The 22,170-nt window shown below is 36.3% G+C and overlaps 1 protein-coding gene across 1 annotated transcript in view; it reads left to right on the forward strand.

Annotated features, from left to right (window-relative positions):
• si:ch211-210g13.5 (inactive phospholipase C-like protein 2) overlaps positions 1–22,170 on the forward strand; it is a 97,287-nt gene that overhangs the window by 65,854 nt on the left and 9,263 nt on the right. The window contains exons 4-5 of the mRNA XM_038278306.1: positions 10,408–10,483; positions 21,242–21,351. Of these exons, the coding sequence (XP_038134234.1) occupies positions 10,408–10,483; positions 21,242–21,351 (186 nt within the window). The remainder of the gene's footprint in view (positions 1–10,407; positions 10,484–21,241; positions 21,352–22,170) is intronic.

Here is a 22,170-nt window from a genome sequence, read left to right on the forward strand (position 1 = left end):
ATTAAAGAAGTTTTTAAGTCTGTAAAAAAGAAGTTTTTGAGGAAGAAGAATAAGTAGTATTTTATTTTTTTTTAGACTTTAGAAACTCAGAAGCTGATCAAATATCGGGTTAAATATCGGTGGGGTGGCCGATGTCCGATATTCAGTTTTAAGGCCGATACAGGCCGATACAGGCCGATACCGATAGGGGGCCGATTATATCGTGCATCCCTAAAAAACACATAAACATAACTAGGGCTGGGTAAAAAAAAAAATATTTAATCGATTTTGGATCGATTCTTTTATACTTTTGCAAAATCGATGTGTAGGGTATGAGATCGATTAGTTTTATAGTGACGCGCGTGACGTTCACGTTCAAATGAGCAGGCGTGTGCAAATGCCGACCCAACTAACACACCACTCAGCAAGCTGTCCCAACTGAAGTCTGATGTCTGGAACCATTTTGGATTTAAAACAACTAAAGATAATGTGCTGGATATGTGACATTAAGGTGACTTTCTACTACATTGATAATGAGTGGCTCCTCCCATCTCATTCAACAGACCACCAAGATTATTCAAGCCAGACAGCTGCAAATATAGCCAATAGGTTGAGTGAAGACATTAAAAAGTGAGGGCTAACCAGCAAACACCCTGTAGTTGTTACAGACAAGGCTGCAAATATGGTTTGTGCATTGAAGATAATGCAGCTCATGCATGTCTTCTGTGTCCCAGCTGTGTCAGGTCTGCTTGCTCGAGTGAGGCTTCACTTTTTCACTTTCACAAACAAGTTTGCACTTTTTAGAGAGCCTTGTTCACATCTCAAGTTTAAACTGTCTGTTTTACAAGTTTGCACTCTGTGTTTAATTTGACAGGAAAAAATAAAATACATAAGAATTTTGAAACAGAGTTGAACAACTTTCATTATTGTAAAATCAGATCAAATCAAAATTAATCGATTTAGAACTGAATCAAAATTGAATCCATTCAGGAGGCGAAATTACCCAGCCCTAAACATAACTGTACTAAAGCAGGAAAAAGGAAAAACTTTACATTGTGAAAAAAGGAAGTAGTTCATGTTGTTTAGCTGCTGGCCTTTAAACATGATTTTATTTTGTTGTACTGGTGCTGTCATGTTTTCCGTGTAATAAGGACTCAAGTGCAGAATATCAGCTCTTAAAGCAGAGTTCCTTATTATAAAACATAAAAATCTATAAATGAATGTCGCTGAGGGAGAACAGGTCAGGGATCAGGGACAGAAAAACAGATATTGGGAAAAAAAAAAATCCATCAATGGGCTATGATTACCGGCATGCTTCAATACAAAGGCAGGAGAGAAACATAAAAAAAGTAGCCAGCAGAGCATTAAGAAGATTTCAAACAGCTGTGGCAAAATGAATTAACACAGACACGGCTAAGATAAGACGCAAAGAAATACAGTTTAAGATAAAAATAAATGCATCACAGTCAAATAAAACATTTGCTCTCACAAAGGGACAGGACATAATAATCTATAAATTAAAAAGAAAATAATTAACTTATACAGTAAGACAATAATTGAACATAAATTGTAAACTAGGCATATTTATAACAAGAAGCATTGAGGTTTAGTCTCAAATTATTGTTCGTTTCGTACCTACAGAATGTTGAACTTTTTTTAATTGAAAGAACAGAATTTGAGACGATTTAATTCAATAAAACTTTTAAAATAAAAGCAAATACCTAACTAGAAGCTAATTCTGCACCAAGTCTACTCTCAATGCCTTTTTGTCATGCAGCAGTCAAAGCTGCTCTTTCACACCTGAGCCATCTCCCTCTGCTAAACTCCTGTGCTTGGGTATGAGGCGCACGTAGGAGTTCACAGACGCTCCACACACGAGACAGACGCAGTTCTGCTTCTATTTCAATGTAAACACGCACAGTGTGATTCACACTGCATAGTGCACCATATGCTCACACAAAGGACTGCTCTGTGTGCATCACTCATTTACGTGAATGACGTTTATTGTCCTACACTTAAAATGACTGTGCAGAAACTGACTGCTCTTTTAAAATGATTGTATTCATCCTCTATTTTTTAAATGTTTGCATGTTTGTTTTCAAGTTTGAAGATGTTTTGCTTCCCATCTAAGAAGCTTTTTCAGTTCCAAATGTCAGGAATAGCGTTAAGCTCCAGGTTTTATACAGTTGCCCAACAAAAAAAAACTCTTACTCAATGCCATTCCTGACATTTTGAATTGATAAGGTTCTTGGATGGGAAGCAAAAAAAGTCCAGTGGACTCTGAGAAAAAATAACTTCTGATGTTATTAGGTTAGAATTTAAATACTTAATACCTTATAAAGGCACAATTAGCAACTACAAACAAATTTAAACCACTGACTGCATCTTATTTTGGGAAGCTATTGTAAAATTGGTTTATTTATTTATTGATTATTCTTAATCATCTAATAAAAATCTATTTTCATAAGGTCAAAGTGTAGCTTAATAAATTGCTTCTTATGTATGACCAAGAAAAACGCCCATAGCTGGATGAGTTTTACCCAATATGACCCGAACCACCTACAGTAATTGACCTGTCAAGCTGTCAAGATGAAGCTGCTTATTGGGTGAAAGAGCTTTTCACTCTGCCACCTCTTAAACCGCTGTACTTTTCTTCAGCTCACATAGAGAAATGCAGAAAGGTTTTAAAAGAGACTAAACTTACTTATCACCTGCTGTTTTTACACCTTTGCTATTTATGTTTATTTATTTATTTATTTTGGGGGGGGGGAGCTCAGTAAGTAAATCAGTTTTTGGGTTGCAGCCTTTATGCTTCACTTATGAACACATTTGTGTTTTAAAAGGCTGTGTACGCTTTTTAAATTATGACCTTTCAGCTCATATCACACATTTTGCTGTTCTTATGTATTAAAATGAATGTTCAGTTGTTTTATTTTATGATTTTTTTTCCCCACACTGCATGTTTTAAGTATGTAAGTATTCAGCAACACTAACTTTACCTCACAATATTCACATATGGTTATGGGTTCAAAGTCCCTGTTACAGTGAAACTGGATTAGTGAAAATCCACATTTTTTATACACTCTTTAGCTTGCGGGTTTTCTTTGCACCATAGTTAAAATGTTGAAAATTATGAATGATCCCTTTGAAAGAATCAGCCATGCAAACAAATTGATAAAGAGGAAATACAAAAAAAAAGCGTTGCATGAGCTTTATGGAATCCATAATAGCAAATATTGTATCGTGTAAATTTTATGAGCGTCTATTTCAGCATTCAGCAACATCTTCTTGGTTGTTTTGTATCTCAGATTGCTTTCCACTCGTAATATATCCATGCAGTATTTTTCAAAGGTAAAGGAGACACATTCTTTTATAATATTCAATCAGAAAATAACCACAACAATGATGTATTTTTAATAAGGCAAGGCAATTTTTTTTGTATAGCACAATTCAGTACAAAGACAATGCAAAGTGCTTTACATGATTAAAATACAGGAAGATAAAACAGAATCAAAGCAAGTAGGAAAAAAAATAAATAAAAATTAAATAAAATTAAATAAAAAATGCAGAAACAAAAAAAAGAATATTAAAAACAGTTGGAAGTTTTTGCTAAATTACATTTATTTATTTTATTTTTTTTTTTTTAGTAGGAGTTTATGCTAGAGATCAACACAAATCACTTTATTTCAATGAATGTGAAATAGAAGTAAAGGTAACATGTTTTCATTTGTAGTTGAAAAAGGGCTTCTAAGAAAAAGCATATAGCTGTAGTTGTAACTGCAGCGTACAATAATCCTGGGCAACTAACCTTGTGCTGAAAGCTGTAGTGATGCAAAGATCTGAGTTTTCAGTCTCACAACAAATCCATCTGGAAAGACTCCCATTAATACTTCTGTCTCATAACAACTAGCAACTCGGACCAATGACATGCCAGCAGTGGTTTTTGGGGCGGGTCATGTAGGAAATTAAAATCCCACTTGTCATTCCAGATGCATGACTAAAACATCACGATTCGCTGCTACGAGAGGTTGTATCCCTCCGATACAAAATACCAGTTAATTTTCTTATTATCTAAAGACAAACGAAAGCCGTTTTCTCGTCACAACGAGATGATTTGTCTGTTTTAAAACTGATTACCTCCTTCACTACCACAACAACGGGAGAGGATTTATAAGTATGAGTCACGGCAGCTGAGAGAGTCCCTCTAATATTTTTTCACTTAGGTTTTCTCGAGAAAATAAGTTAACTTTCTCATGACCTAAAGAAAAAGAAAGCCATTTTGTCATCATAACGAGATGATTGGTGTGTGTTAAAACTGATAACATCCTTCATCTTTCACAAAGGCAGGAGAGGATTTCTAAGGATAAGTCATGGCAGCATATGTGTAATTCTGTAAAAAAAAAAATCCTGTGTTTAACATTTAGGTAACGAGAAGACGTTGTTGGTTTGATGATTTGCTTCCACCTCTGATTCATAAGCAATTAATTCAATTCAGTTCAATTCAGTTTATTTATATAGCGCCAAATTCACAACACATGTCATCTCAAGGCACTTTACAGTTCAACCAGATCAAATTGATACAAAGTTTTCTATCTAAGGAAAACCAGTTGATTGCATTGACTCATTGACTCAAATACAATCCCCCACACTAAGCATGCTTGTAGCGACAGTGGAGAGGAAAAACTCCCTTTTAACAGGAAGAAACCTCCAGCAGAACCAGGCTCAGTGTGAGCGGCCATCTGCCGAGGCCGACTGGGGTTCAAGGAGACAGAAGCAGAGATACAAAAAGCAGCTGTAAAAGGCGGCCCCGTCCAGGAAACACACAGCCAGGCAGACGAGCTCCAAGGCAGCTCCCATGCCAGAGGACGAAGAAAGCACATCCACTCAGTCACGGTCAGAGAAACAGGACCACACTGGAAAACAGGCCGATCTCCAACATCTATAAACAAGGGTGTTGATAGAAGCAGCACAGCTGATGTTTCTTTCCAGGATGACGTCACAGCCAAACAGGAACAGACGAGGCAAAGCTACTCTGAGGAAAAGCAGAGAGAGCAGAAGGTTAGAGATTGAACTAACAGATTCTGCAGAATAGGAGAACAGAGAGAGAATGAAGCAGAATGATGAAATGGGGGTCCCTATGTCCTCCAAAAGTCTAAGCCTATAGCAGCATAACTATAGAGATAGCTCAGGATAACCTGAGCCACTCTAACTATAAGCTTTATCAAAAAGGAAAGTTTTAAGCCTAGCCTTAAAAGTAGACAGGGTGTCTGCCTCACGGACTAAAACTGGTAGTTGGTTCCACAGGAGAGGAGCCTGATAACTAAAAGATCTGCCTCCCATTCTACTTTTAGAAATTCTAGGAACCACTAGTAAACCTGCAGATTGAGAGCGAAGTGCTCTGTTAGGAACATAAGGAACAATCAGATCTCTGATATAAGATGGAGCTTGGCCATTTAAGGCTTTATATGTGAGAAGGAGGATTTTAAATTCTATTCTTGATTTAACAGGAAGCCAATGAAGAGAAGCCAGGATAGGCGAGATATGATCTCTCTTTTTAATTTTCATTAGAACTCTGGCTGCAGCATTTTGGATCAGCTGAAGGCTTTTAACTACAGTTTGTGGACTTCCTGATAGTAAAGAATTACAATAGTCCAGCCTTGAAGTAACAAATGCATGGACTAGTTTCTCAGCATCACCCCTGGACAGGATATTTCTAATTTTTGCAATGTTCCTCAGATGAAAGAAGGAAATTCTAGAAACCTCCTTGATATGGGACCTAAATGACAGGTCCTGATCAAAAACAACACCAAGATTTTTTACTTTATTATCTGAAATCAGTTTAATCCCATCCAAATGAAGTGACTGGCTAATCAGTTTCTTTTTCAGAGACTCTGGTCCAAAGACTATAACTTCTGTTTTGTCTGCATTCAGAAGCAGAAAGTTAAGAGTCATCCAGGTTTTTATGTCTTCAAGACATGCCTGTAATCTATGTAATGGGTTAGCTTCATCTGGATTTATAGACAGATATAGCTGGGTATCATCAGCATAACAGTGGAAATTAATCCCATGCTGTCTAATAATTCTACCAATTGGGAGCATGTATAAAGTAAAGAGAATTGGTCCTAGCACTGATCCCTGTGGTACTCCACAGGTAACCTTTGAGCGTGTTGAAGATCTATCATTAACATGAACAAACTGAATTCGATCAGATAGATAAGATTTAAACCAGTCTAGTGCTGTTCCTTTAATTCCAACAAAATATTCAAGTCTTTCTAAAAGAATATTATGGTCAACTGTATCAAATGCAGCACTAAGATCCAACAGGACGAGCACAGATACAAGTCCATTATCTGAGGCCATGAGAATATCATTAGTGACTTTCACCAGAGCTGTTTCAGTGCTATGATGAGCTCTAAAGCCAGACTGAAACTCTTCAAAAAGTTCATTATGGTGGAAGTGATCGCAAACTTGTTTGGCAACTACTTTCTCAAGAATTTTGGATAAGAAAGGAAGATTGGATATAGGTCTATAATTGACCAAGTCATCTGGGTCAAGAGACGGTTTCTTAAGCAGAGGTTTAATTACAGCAACCTTAAAAGCTTTAGGTACATATCCCTGTAACAGAGATAGATTAATCACATCTAAAATGGAGGAGGAGATCAAAGGGAATACCTCCTTAAATAACCTGGTTGGAACTGGATCTAACATACAAGTTGAAGGCTTAGATGAAGACAATAATTTTGCTAATTCAGAGAGTTCAACTGGATCAAAGCAGTCTAAACCCAGTTCAGATTCCATGACTACCTCAGGTACAATCGCGGATAGAGGAGTGCTTATGATCTTATTTTTAATAAGATCAATCTTATTTATAAAGAATCCCATAAAGTCATTGCTGCTAAGAGCAGGTGGAATGGACGGTTCAACAGAGCTATGGCTCTGGGTGAGTTTGGCAACTGTATTAAAAAGAAATCTAGGATTATTCTTATTCTCCTCTATTAATGAGGAGAAGTATGCTGCTCTTGCTTTACAAAGGGTCCTCTTATACAGCAGTAAACCATTTTTCCAGACTAGGAAGGACTCTCGCAGGCCTGTGGAGCGATATTTTCTCTCCAGTTTCCTAGCATTTTGCTTCAAATTAGGCCTATGCCTCTTGCGCCTTAGCGCGGGATGTTTTCTGAACAGCCCCGATGTTACACCTATAATAGGTATAAGATGCATTAAACCCCGAAATGAGTACAAATTAAAGATTTATAATAAAAAAAAACAGTCAGGTTTGTTTCTACTGTATTCTATGCTTCCAATCACCCACCACCACCTGACAATGAGTGAAAAGAAAATGGAAACTGATTATTAACGCTCACGCGGTACTGCGACTGCACACCTACAGGCTCCCCAGGCATGGATGGATTGGGAATCCAGGGCTGTTTTTGCCAGCTTCATTCATTACTCGTACAGGTTAATCATCTCATTATCTCAAAAAATAAATAACAGTTTTTTTGTGATAACGAGAAAATTATCTTGTTATCGCGAGAAAACAATTAATGCTTTAACCGTGATCGAACTTTTTGGTTCGATTCAATTCTCTCTGTAAAACTGAATTGAATTGTAAAACATCACTTAACCGTGATAACATGTCTCCCTAATCAACATTCTCTTTCAAAAATAAATTGCGTGTTTCTATCAAATGCAGAACACCGTTGGGCTTCCTGAGCTACAGTTTTATATGCATGCGTTTTATTATGCTCATGCATGAGTTAGTCAGAGGTTAGACAAATGTTCATTATGTTTTGCATTTAAACTGTTTCGTCTCCAGTCACTGCCTCAGCAAGAGAGCTGCCTATTTTAACTTTGCATTCAAAACATCTACCACGAGAAGATTGCCTGGAAAAAAGACATGTACATGCATACTCATCCAAACAGTGAGGCAGTCTACTTTCATTCTCTCATGGGAGACTGAAACTTAATTATCCCTCTCCTTTCTGCTGGAGCTCTCCTCCAGCTTCTCCTGATCAGCCATGTTGGATGATTTCAGAGTACCCCTTTAAACATATTTTTGGCATGATAGAAATTTTGAAGTGATATTATTTTTTGGCATTTTAACTTCTGTAAATGTATAAGTACTTGTGGTCCAAATTATGAGAGAATCGCCTGGGTGTGTTGTTGATTGATTGATTGACTTTATTGATCTTGCAGTGGAGAAATATACTCATTACATCAGCTCAAATAATCATAGGAGAAGAGGAAGGTGCCAAAGGAAGACAAAGGTGCATGGGATATATACAGTATAAAAAGTGCGTCCACATATGCCTTTGTTTTTATAGCAGGGTTATTATACAGGGTTATTGCACAGGGTGTTAACATGGGTTGCTATTCTAAAAATGCCAATAAATAATAAGTAACGATTAATTTTTAAGTTTTGTATTTTCAAATGTATTCCATATTACTTCTAGTGTGACAATATTTGTATATAATATGAAATAACTGCTTTGAACAGAAACAATATGTTCCACATGGTTACATACTTATGTGCCAAAAATATTTTACGTACAGTAATATATTTGCATTATTCTGATAAAGACTTTTGCAGAAATTATGAATATATACCTTACCAGCTAAGCATATTAACTTTTTTAATCAAACTTTCCCATTGCTCCCTGTATTACCGGTATATAGATTTAGGAGGGACAGATGCGCTTACCAGTAACAAATTAAAAGCAGGTTTACCTTAATTGGATACAAGTCGGGCTCCTTTAGTTTCCATTATAAGATTCTTTGCATTTTCTTTGCTGAAGGAAATGGTATCAATCAGCCAAACTTCTCTTTCTGTTGCTATAATAGAGATTATTTAGGAGCATCAACCAGCTGACCAGTAGTAGGATTGAGGACATGGAACGTCTCGACTCCATGCAACTGTAAAAAAGTTTGCAGGTTCTGGCATGTCCCCTGACATGCTCTATAAAGAAAAAATACAAATAAATAAACCTCAATAACTGTTTAACAAGCCACACAAAGGGTGCAATTGTTAATGCTGCTGTTTTCCAGCAAGACAACCTGTTTGAATCCTGGTCTTTCTGCATTGTTTGCATGTTCTCCCTGAATATCTGAGGCTTTCCTTAGAAAGTCTTCTTCCCACGGTTTAAAAGCATGACTCTTAGATTAATTGGTTACTTTAAATTGCAACACATATTTTTATGATTATAAAACACATTTTAAAATGAGACAAAGAAAGCTTGAGGAAATACAGAACACCTGCTTTCAAATTCTGATTTCACTCAAAGGAAAAACGACACACAACCAACCTAGAACATATTTATGGGGAAACTGATTTCAGTTTTCGTTTCCATAGCCTGGTCAGATGGAACTGTGAAATCAGTAAATAATCTAAAACAACCTGTACAGCTATATGAAATAGACATATCATACACTGATTTACGGAACAGAAGATGAGAAACCAGGTAATGAACATCCGGTGGAAGAAGACCCTTTTAAAGGCTTTAAGACAGGGGTCTTCAATGTTTTCAAGGCCAAGGACCCGCAAACTGATGGCGAGATGGAGCTGGGACCCACTAATTATATATTTTGTATGAAATTGTGTTATATCAAACTGGTCCTACAGTCACTCTATTGCAGATGGAGTAATGTAAGGAAAGTAATCCCTCCCAGGGATTATTAAAGTATTTCTGATTCTTATTCCTGGTTGATGGGACAGGTGTTGTAAATGAAACGGTGCCCAGCTTGAAAGAGCTCCTGTGTGTTGCTTAATGTTTGCATTGATGACTGAAATCTTCTGCCTCCATTTATCTGTTTACTGCAGTGTGTTGAATTCATGTTCATGTTTATTTAAAGACATTTCAATTAGTGGAAAAAATTGCAGGGGTTAATATATATATAAAAAAAAAGTCATCAACCTAAACTTTTGCGACCCCCATGCAGTACCTCCGTCGCCCCCCTAGGGGTTGCGGACCCCCTGTTGAAGACCTCCGCTTTAAGACACCACAATGCTTATGCACAAGGCTGTCATTTCTATTTGGCTCCTCATAAAAAATACGGTGGAGTCAGCTCAGAATCATCTGCTTTTCTTAATTCTTATCAAAAATCTATTAAAATTTTTTTCACAGTGATAAAAACATTGAAATGGGAGCAGTCTTCTCTGCTTTATACTGTCAGCTTAAACACTAAGATGTCTGTGCCGATCTTGCATGAGCTCTGCCTAATGAGAATAACTAATTGGAAAAGATGTGTATGAAAAGAATTAGACCCTCTAGCATTTTAACATCAAGACCTTCCCACGTGTTACTTCTCCCTGGTTATTATCCTTATATGTCTATTTTATTCAGCTTGACTGTAGCTCTGCTGAAGGGTTTTGTTTTAGTGACATTAAGATGTATTTTAAAATAACTGTTTGTACTTTTTTTGTCTTGTACGTAGATGATCCAAACCAGCAAAACCCTGATCGAGTCAGCTGATGTCGTCTACTCAAAGCTCACACAAGCACAACGGGCAGGTATGCAGCATGAAACAATTAAGATACTTTTCATATGTAAATTTGAGCAATTTGAGTATTTTCTTAAAAACCCATATTGTCTCTTTCTTTAACATTATTTATTTTTTTCTTTTCTTACAATATTCAGAATATAAAGAAAAGAGCACATCATTATATTTTGATAATTCAGCAGGCTATTTAAATGTTTGAATGAAAAAAAAAAAGTTTTTTCCACTCAATGTTTAGCTTAGACATTTTAAGATGTAAAAAAATAGGAACAGAATTTAAAGAACTGAAATAAAGAAAGAATAAGATGGAATAGAATAAAATATGTGAAATACGTGGCTCTAACAGTCTGTCTGACTACTAGGGGTGTGCAAAATAATCGTGATGATGATGCATCGTGATTCTAATTTTCGTGATCTACTGCATCGATTCTTGATGTCAAGAATCGATTATTAATTAAAAAAAATGAATAAATAAAATTGCATGAATGGTTGGCGAACATCAGCCAAAAACAAGTGTAATACAACTTCCAGTCCAGTAGATGTCGCTGCAAATGTGTTGACGCACGCTGCCTTGTGTCACAAGCATTTCCGGCCGTGGGATACTGTGCCGAGTCATTCAAAAACAAAACATGGAGGACAAAATATTGCAATGCATCGCAATAATTCAAGTATCGTGATGCATCGTGATAGAATCGCATCGTGGCCTGTGAATCGTGATTCGAATCGAATCGTGACTTCTTTGGCAATACCCACCCCTACTGACTACATGCCAAATGATGGCAAGGCAAGGCAAGGCAAATTTATTTGTATAGCACAATTCAGTACAAAGACAATGCAAAGTGCTTTACATGATTAAAATACAGGAAGATAAAACAGAATCAAAGCAAGTAAGAAAAAATAAAAAATGAATAAAATAAAATAAAAAAATAAAAAATGCAGAAACAAAAAAGAATATTAACAACAGTTGGGTTAGCATTTGATCAAAAATTTCTCCTTGGGCAGTTGACAATTCCCCGGAACCTTGCCTTTTGTTCTACTACCATACTGTAGAACTGCAAAACCTTTCCCATTATCTACAGGTAATTTAACTCTGCCCGATATGCAATTTAACTCTGTCCGATACACACCAATCCTATGCCAACCTGGATAACTGGGGGGGATCCCACTCTAGATTACCGACGTCTCAGTAAAATTAAGTACCTTCTCGTGGCACCCACAACCTTCCTCTCACTCACTTGATGTCGATGAAGTGGACGTAAGTCTTGATATATTGATTGATGGATTGATTGATCAATTTATTGATTTTATTGCAATCACAGTGGAGAAATTTACCTGCTACATCTACTCAAATGGTCAAAAGGAGAAGGAGAAGGTGCCAAAGAAAAGGAAAAAAGTGCATGGGGTATATACAGTATATACAGTGCTTCCACATATGACAGCTAAAGTATCTTATTTAGCTGGATTACTGCACAGGGTATTTACATGTGTATTTATATAGATGGATATTATATATAGCTATATATATCATTATATATATAACTATATATATCATTATATACAGCTTGTTTGAATTTGTTTAGGTTTCTGTTTCAGAGTGCTTCAAACATTATTTAAATACCATCATGTGGTTTTACTACACTTAAGGATGAACTGTGGTGAACTCCATTGGATATTGATGTCACTTCAAAACTAACACTAAAAAGAACGGCTTTTCTATCAGTTAATTCGCTGCAACAAAATTGTAATTTGATAAACCATTATTTGAAAATCAGTAGGATTTTCAAATAAAGGATCTATTTACATCCTTAGCTGAAGTTCAGCTGCTAAAAAATGTATCCTGAAAAAAATATATGTAGCCTATGTAAAAATAAACACAAATATAGTGCATTTCAGGACCAAAGTGCAGCTGAATGCTTTTAAGCCATATGGTGGGTGAATGAATAAATAAAACAGAACCTGCACATGGTGATACAATGTAGGATCCATTGGACACTAATGGGAGAATGACAGCTTAAATAGAGCAAGTAATGAGGAAAAACAAAGGTGAACACAATCTTATTAACTTGTTTAAGAGGAAATGGGTTTATATCAAGATTAATAGACAAACAGAAGATATACCAAAATTACATTTAGAAAAGACAAAAAAACAATTACAAATGCTAAAAAAATACACATTTTGTTCTAAAGAAATAAGCTAGAAAACACGTGAAAATGGTATGCAAATACAGTGAATAAGGCAACTAGACATATGAAAGGACAGAATTAAGCATAACACAAAATTTGCAAAGCAAATAATTTAAAATGTACTTTGAAAAACAAAAGAAAAAATTCTATTAAACTAAGCTCAATACCTTAAGATCACATTAAGAAAAGAAAACTAACAAACAAATGAATCAATGAACTCAAAAGAACCCAAAACATCACAACAAAGGACATCTTTCTGCTGCTGTGATGAGAATTACTTACATTTCAAGAACATCATTCAATTTTTCTTCAGACATATCTATTTTAAAACTCAATATCATGATGAAAAAAAGAATCTATTCTCCTGTTATGAGATCCAGGGAGTCTTGCTCATACCTAACAGACTGGGAATTGCACACTGTAACCCCCACAACATCTCTGTCAACATCATCAGCGGTGGCTGCTGTCAATAGAAGCGGACATCAGTGAGTCAGCGCGCTGTTGTTATGTGCAGCAAACAGGTGAAAACAATCAGCGAGCCACACAGACCAAGGGCTGCAGGGGAGAAAAGACAGAACGCGTAAACATCCTTTGAAAGGAGGAGAGAAATGAAAAGGTTCGGCATTGAGGGCAGTGGGGGAATAGTCCTGGTAAAGGGAGGGAAAATGATGGAACCAAAGAATCATAAATCCTTTCATATTTACTTTAAAAAAAAAAGACGAAATCCCTCAAAGGAAAAAAAAAAAAGACTATGATAAGATCATATTAGAGAAAATCAGGAAATCCTTGCGGTTTGCCCTCACCAGCTGCTTTTGGGTTCAGCTTTCATTCCTCCTCATTTGCTTTGCTTCTATAGCGCGCATAGCTGGAATACTGCCGTTTCAAGTTTGCATGTTCTTACCTCCCATTGTGCCACTACTGTCGACTAAAGAGCAGCAGATCTTTGCCAATTTTCTACTTTATTGTACCGTCTGTAAACCTGGAAAATTAAATTTATTCCTTTTCCTGCTTATTTTCTGTATAGCAGCTGGAAATTTAGACATTCTGAATCAAAAAAGCTATTTTAAGCCTCCTGTATACGAAGCTTTATTTGCCGGTGTTACACAGTATAACTAACCTCAGATTTTAATGCTGGGTAATTACCCAGGGATGTAGGCTGAATGCTGGGGCTTCAATCACAGAGCTGTCCCCTTGGCTCTATGGTTCCCCTGCAGGAGCAGAAAGAATGTTCAAAGGTGATGATTTCAGAGTTTAAGCAGAGCCAACTGTAAACCACACACAGGCACTCTAACAGCTGCTTAGTGCATTGCCCTTTCAGGTAAAAGAACCTGTATGCAGCTATAAGATAATAAAAACTAATGTTTCTAATGGAGCTGAGGGGCGGGGGGGTCTGGACGGTCTCCTTTTCAGAGCTGCAAGCTTTCTATGTAAGTGAGAATAATGATACACTGAGGCAAAGGGGGAGCAGCGACAGCCCTCAGGCGCCTCAGCTGCATGCCAAACATAACACTCACCCCATCGCCCACTCTCTGCTGCGCCCCCTGCTTCTGACACATAGTGCCTCATATCGCCTTTTCCAAAACCGATGTCCATTTTACATCCTTTTAGTGTCTTTCTATTGGTACTTCCAGTCATTTGTTGCCCTTCCGTTAACAATATGTCCATTTGATGGAGTTTACCCAATTTAAAAGAAATATTAGAGTCTTGCAGCCATGTTTCATCATATCTAAATATATAGCCTGCTTTTGCACTTAGTGATCTTATAAAATTCATCATTGTTTTGCATATTTTATTTCTGAATTATTGCTCAGTGTTTCACAGAAATCATAACTCCAAAGATGACAAAAACATTAAAGATGACTGAAATCCTCCTTTATTGTTCAAAATGGTGACAGTTACCAATTAAAATGTGTTTCTATCCCTGTCCTCTGTTCACATTATTCTCTTACTTGACTAAATCTGCAGCCTATGTCTAGATGGATTCAGTAAATTAAATTCAATAAATCAATCTAATTGAGTGAAAGTATTAATAACCTTTGTGCTCCTATAGTTGATGCAAAATTTAGGCTCCTTTGATGTTGATTTTTTAAGTAAAATTCATAAGATCCAATAAATCTCACAACACATTTAGCTTTTGGATTCTGTAGTCTTACTCTAATTGAGGGTTTTCTTCATGTTCTTTTTAATTGAGCCTGTATTTCAGTCGATTATGACCTTTTAATAGCCTCTTAAGACCTGAAAATTCACAGACGATGTTGTGATTAACCCATTCCATTAGTATTTCTACTGAGAGCATCTCTTTGTTGGGGTGAGACAATTACTGAATGCACCTTTCAGAATGTGTATTATATAGCATATGTTCAGACTGACAGCATTAAGAGTTACCGGCTGAAAACACAAAAGGAAGGAGAGAAAGGGATGTAAAGAGATAGTGGATTTACATAGAATTGAAGGTTTTGTCCCTGGGATCATTCAGAGGTGTAATTTTGGCTTAATGGTTGCGTGAGAAGCAAAAATCAGTGCTATTAGAGGACAGCCTGTCAGTATTTGGGGGAGAAGGTGGAGATGGGAGAGGATTTCATTAGTTTGTCCTTTTCATCTGCTCCTTTACCCTTGGCTTTGCTCATCAGCTAAATGCTGTTTTGACAAAGCCACAATCAAAAATGATTGTGATATAAAACAAGGGAATCTCACTCAACTGTCATCTCACTTTCCTTTTTTCCAAATTCAGACCAATATGCATGATCAGAACCAACAGGTTGGAACAGGTTTGGATTTGTTCTGCCTGTCCTGCAGCATCTTCCATTTTCTTCTTGCTCCCAGTTTATGCACAGTCATTAGTTGTAGCTAATCAGTTTAATTTGGGCAGTGAAGCTTATGTGTTGATGAGGATGGAGAGGTGCGAGATGATTCCCCTGTGGGCCCTATTGGTGGCTCGCCGTAACGCATGAGGATAATGGGCAACCAGGAAAAAAACAACTCCAGATGCTACCACTGTAGCTTCTGTGTCCACAGTGTCACGTTCTGCAGATATCTGATGTCTGTATGTGGGAACTCCACTGTTCTCTTTTTGTCACTGAGTAATAATTGATTTGCTTTGCTAAGTCTTGTTTTTTAAACATTTAATTTGTTTTTTCTTTTGTGGTTCAATTTTTTTTTATCTGTGAGTAAATACATATCAAAATAAACCTCACATAATTTATCTAGAAATCAGGATTGCTCTATTTTAATGAGTCATCATAGCGAAGGATACTATGGTTGTTATATATCATATAAATAGTCCTGATGCCCCCCAAAAAATAACAGAAATGGTCCACAGTCTCAAATACAACAATTCTGTTGAATCTGTCGAATGTCAATATTGCATGCCTAAATTTCAGAATGTTATAAAATCCCAGAAATTTGAATCTGTGAATATCTAGGAATCTAGGCCTTGGATTTCCTTCAAAAGTTATGCTACAACCACACATTTCAAGGTATTTTACTTTTCTTACACAGTGTGATAGACAAACACAAAATAGTACATACCAGCAAAGTGAAAGGGACATTTTGCATGGTTTTCAAAAGATCAATTAAATAAATTAAAATAAATATAATGAAAAAAAATCCTTTGCATGTAATCAGCCCTCAGTTATTTCTTAAAAGAAATAACTGAGGGCTTTAGATTTTTGGGGGCAATGACAGATCAGAAGGAAATACATGCAGACTGAAATAGCTTTTTCAAAACAACTAAAAAACAAAATTTAAATTCAGATTGAATTGATCGTCTGTGAAAAGAGCTTTTTAGTTGCATGGAAATGTATGTCTGGAATCAAACTTCTAAAATCATGCTTAGATGGAAAGCATTCAAATTCTACCTCAGGCTGTATGTCCAAGTCTAAGAAGGAGATTTGTAATTTGTTGAAGGGAAACCTTTGCTTCCAAATCTTTTTCAGCCTTTAACAGCTTTTCCTCCAGGGTGGCCCTGTAAATACTTTCAGCTCATTCATATTCCCATCAGCTCTTACCATTTTCCATATCCCTGCTCAAAAAAAGAAGAAAAGAATGCCCGCAGCATGATTTAGCCTCCATCATATTTCACTGCATGTGGTGCTGATTTCATGATGTGCAGCTTTAGTTTTCTGCCACACATTTGAGTTTGAAAACTTTTAGGCTTTTCTTTTAGTAGTAGATTATTTTTCTTCTCTTTTTCATAAAGACCTTTTTTTCAGCACTAAACAAATGTTTTTTTGTTTTCGGTTCTTACACCTGAGCTGTTGATATCTTTGGTATTTTACCTTCTTCTCTGATTGATATTGTCCCTAAAAAGGGATTTATTTAGGGTTTATTTATGCGATATACAGTATGTAGTGCTTGTTTTCTTGCTTGTATTCTTCCTTTAAACTAGAATGGAACTTTAATTTGAGTAATGCAACAGGTGAAATTTTTATAAACAATAAAATTAGGGATGCATGATATAATCGGCTCCCTATCGGTATCGGCCTTAAAACTGAATATCGGACATCGGCCACCAGACCGATATTTAACCCGATATTTGATCAGCTTCTGAGTTTCTAAAGTCTAAAAAAAAAAAAAAAACTACTTCTTCTTCCTCAAAAACTTCTTTTTTACAGACTTAAAAACTTCTAAAGACGAGGGAAAAAATATTGATGCATTAAAATATCACAATATCTTCATATGTTGATATATTTCCATTTAAAAACACCATATCAATCTCTTTTACTTATGAAATATTGCTATATGTCATCGTTATGCTACGAAATCCCCCGAAAATTCATGAAATTTTGCCATATTTTTATATGTTGATATATTGACGCGGCATCGATCTATTTTACTAACAAAATCTCACAAGAATTTGCAAAATATCACGAGAGTTTGTAACAGAACGATGAGATTTTGAAAGTAAAATAAATCGATACCGCGTTTTTAAAAATCAATTTGATATCAGCATATGAAAATTTATTTGAGTATATTATTTTTCAAAGTGTCAGAAATGGATAATAAAACTGCTATTTTCAACGACTACTTATTTTTGTCCAGCTTTAACATCGGTATCGATATCGATTATCGGCTACATGAGTTTTAAAATATCGGCATATCGGATATCGGGCAAAATCCCAATATCGTGCATCCCTAAATAAAATGTATATCTAAGTATGAAGAGATGAAGCAATACAATAGAATACATAGAGCTGAATAATTATGGCCCCATGAAAATATCTTGTTATCAAGTGTTCCGTGTTTTGTCAATTCTCTGGTGTGTTCATCTTTCTGTGTCTAAAAACTGTGGATTTGTTCATTGTGTTTTTGACAGCTTTCTTGCTGTGAATATCCACGATAAAGACATCTAATTCCCTTTTGTTGTCTTTTACTCTGTAACGTCGGTTTTCCAGCTCATCCCTTTCTGTGTTTGCAATGATGGCACTTATCATGGATTCAGGAGTCTGATGATTCGGGATAAATAAAGCAAACATTGATCTGAGGGATAAAAATATCCCTTTCAACATGTACCATTTATTTTTAATGAAACAAAATTGGCTTTAGCAATTCTGTTTAATTTTGTCATTTACTAACCCTAACCTTGCAGTCTATCTGCCTGCATGCCTGGTACGATTTGTATGTGAATGTTGTACAGTTTCCGTTATCAATGCAAAATAGGTGTGTTGTTTATAAGATCTAAAAGCTATGGGCTGTGGTTACTCTGAAGAGATGTTGTCTCCTTTATCCTTCCTTCTGAGCTCCGCTTTCTCAGCATTAGTGAAGCAAGCTATAAAGTCTGTGTGTATTCAGAGCATGCCATGGGGTCACATTTTGCTTATTAGCCTGATTTTCCTAGAGTTAAAGTGACAGTAAGGAGCAGGAATCATGTTAATGTTACCCAGAGATGACTCGTAATCATTGCCAGATTAAATATGCTAAGAACCTATATTGGTAAAAAGCGCCAGGAGCTAATTTTGTGGCTTTTACAGCTCCCTGCTTACTTGTTTTTGTCCCATCCTCTGTTCACACTCTCCCTTACTTAGTTCTGTAGAAGCTGCTGCACATTAAGTGTAGCAGATTATAAAATCAGATTAATCTTTATCTCTTTTAATATAAATTTCAGGCTTTTATTCTCTAGTAGGACTACATCTATTGTGTTATACAATTAGGAAAGGGTAGCAGACATTGTAAATGGAGCATTAAAAATAGCTAATCGAAACAGTTGCTTCATTTTGAATCTTATGCCAATTTACCCTTCAAAGGATTTCTTCAGAATGATCAATTTAAGTTATTATGTTAGAAACATGTGATGGATTTATTGGGTTAAGTATTCTCCAGTTTTCTAAGAAAAGACATAATTTGCTTTTTAACAGCAGCGGTGCAACATCTTTGAAAGAAAATATTGCAAGATGTAGTTTATTTCATCGACTTGTCTTGTTTCTTCAGTCCTTGTGCAGAAAATCAAAGCTTCTGTTGCTTAAGGTCATCTTTGAGGGACAGTCTTACAGGCAAGCTGAGTCTTACAGGTTTAAAGGGAGTTTACTTCTAAACCCTTAATGGATTAGGAATGCTTTGCCTTTGCTGCAACATAGCCTGACCTACTCTGAAGCCTAATTAGAGGTTAGCCTCCGTTGTACCATTTCAGTTTTAGCCCTATAAGCAACACCGGACATCCAGAGGATGCCAGTCCATCACATGGGTCCAGGGAATCAAATGATAAAAATAAAAAAAAGAAAGAAATTATACTGGCCTTATTGATCCTAACTGGACTGTGGTAGAAAAAGCATTAATTTGGAAGCAGATCAGCCAAACACACAAAGGCCCTCTGTGCCGATTAGAAATCAGGGCCTCCCTGCAACAACAGCGTTTACAACTGTTCTCAAGGCCAGACATTACATAAGGAGATGCAGCCCCACTGTTCCTGTTTTTCTTTCTCATCAAAGTTGGTTAATTTAAAAACAGTTGTTCTCTAAAGTGTACCCACCCAGCTTTAAATGTTAGTTTTGTTTTGCATTTTATATGACATATATTATATGCAACTAGTTTGTTTAATGTTGGTTAGATAACACATATGGAAATTAAAAGTGCAAAAATATATATATATAATTGTACAACAGACAGATTAATTTGCTCACCATTAAACTTGAACTTTGTTTCAATTCCAGAATTCAGCTTTTTTAGGTAAATACCTTGCATCACTTATCATAATTAATGTGTAGCTAATGTCTGTAATTAAACTTTTTCTTGCAAATTCATATACTTAGCTAAACTTATGGTCTTCAAGAGAGGGTAGTATAACATTGATTAAAGTTTGCAAAGGTATCTATCAGGAGAAGGGTGCAAAAATATTCACATATTAAAGCTTAGTCCACCAAAACCAACAATTTGATATAACATGGAAAGACTAATCTTGCCTTCAAACTGAATTTTTTATTATTATTTATTTGTGCCTTCAAAAACACAACAGAGTCTATCTTGCCCACCTCTGGCCTCAACCATTCAAGAAGCAACCTAGCACGAGTTTGTCAATCACATTGCAGTATTATAGTTAACGGAGAGACTTACAGCTGTGATGAAAGCCAGAGCAGGAGGAAGCATGCTAAGCTTGATTTATTATACCCGTTTTGTCAGAATCCACAATTCTATCTTTAAAAAACGGATAGCAGACACTTTGATGATATTTGCAATACTAAACCAAGAGTGCAACACATCCATCTTGCCAGGTTAAAGGTATAGTGGAGGATGTTCTTGTTCTGGGTGGATCATCAAAAATAAGTGGTCCTCCTAATTGACATTTTGGTGATATGTTTACGTAAGGCAGACCGCATTTTTACTTAGCGGTTGGGTTAGGGTTAGAGTCTGAAATAGTGGGAAAAGTTGCAAATCTTCTTTTGGAAGTAAGCTTGTATGAACGATGCAAACAGCATGCACAAGAAGAAATGGGCTTGTGCATGCTCTAGCACACGTTAAATAGTTTCCTCTCAAGGAAGCAGGGCTGTGCATGTGCATTTTTTTTTGTAAAATGGAGAGGGTGGGAATCTTTAAAAAATCACAAAAATCCTCCACTATACCTTTAAGCACCTGCTGCATATGAAGTTTTTGTGTGTTTTCTTAGCCATAATTAAACTTTAGTAGGCAAGCAGTGGGTATTGCTTTGTCCAGTCAGCTTAGAAAGCTCCACCAAATGTTCCTCCTTTTCCTGAATGGATGCAATGGGAGGATTGTTTACTGTGGTGATTTTTTTCTTTTTTTCACAAATTGCTCCTACTTTAACAGAGGTATCCAAGCCCTTTATGACAACTTTACAATTGAATTTACAAATTGGCTCAATTACATCAGTTATAATTGTATGCAGAATGGTACTGGTGTTTCCTCTTTACTTTTCATTTATTGAATAACATGTCTTACCTCTCCCTTATTAAGAATTATTTGTTAAAGTCTAACACAGGCTCATCTAAAACTGATGTTTTTGTCCTTTAAACCATATTTAGAGTTCAATAAATTAATAAGTGATTTTGACTTGAGCAAACTATAGCCTCGTTAGAGGTATTTGTGGGTTTTAATGAAATAGCTTCTAGGTGAAACATGTCAGTCTGTCCGATTCCAGGTCTGGACTTCCATGAAGATCTGCATCGCATTGGAGTAAAGGAGGGTCTGAAAGGTCGTAAACTTCAGAAGGCCATGGAAAGCTATGCCTGGAACATCACTGTGCTTAAGGTGAGCAAACCTTGCCTATCACATGGCTTCATACCAAAGTAATTGTGCATGACTGCAACTTATTTAGAATAGAGAATACTGTTATGAAAGATAGGAAGTTGAAGGATTATCTTAAAAACTGCAACTAGCTGGACAAGCATTCCCAGACACCGTTGCAGAGATTTAACCACGATATATTAAGAAAGCTTATTTGGCTAATTGTGTCTCTCTTCTCCCTAATCCCTAAATCTCTTAAGTAATTAGTGTTCTTTCCAGGCGTTGTTTTAGTTATTTTTTACCCTCTCTATCTTCAAAAGACTTGATTGCATCTTTCACACTTGCTGGAAGACTCACACCTACATGTAATCAGCCATATGTCCTTGTATAAAATCCATTGTTGTTACAGCTTGCCCTGTGACTCGAGAGATTTGAGTAGCCAATTCTCTCATGTCATTAATTCTCTTTAAATACAAGTGGTAGATAGTTAAATGCCAACAGAGCATGGGCGGTTCTAGGCAGTGGCCAAGAGGGGTCAGTGTGCCTGTAGTACTGGTCCTGGCCCCCTGTTATGGTGTATAGTGTCCAGTGATTTTCTCCTTGAACCTATTTTAGTTTCTAAATTTACAGGTGATTTTTAACAACAACAAAAGATTAAGGTGATTCACTTGGAGGTTCTTTTATATTTAGGTAGAATCACTGTTTTCTTTTGGTATATTTGCAGGGGTGCAAGTGGTTCTTTGGTTCTGCAGCTCTCTTAAATATATAAAATGAAGAACTATGGCCATATTTTTTTGTTTCATGCTTTCTTTTCGGTCTCCCCTGGTCCCCTGTTAGAGTAAT

This window comes from Cyprinodon tularosa, unplaced genomic scaffold (assembly GCF_016077235.1).
Source record: "Cyprinodon tularosa strain WSP-4 unplaced genomic scaffold, ASM1607723v1 ctg14, whole genome shotgun sequence".
NCBI classification, from domain to species: Eukaryota; Metazoa; Chordata; class Actinopteri; order Cyprinodontiformes; family Cyprinodontidae; genus Cyprinodon; species Cyprinodon tularosa.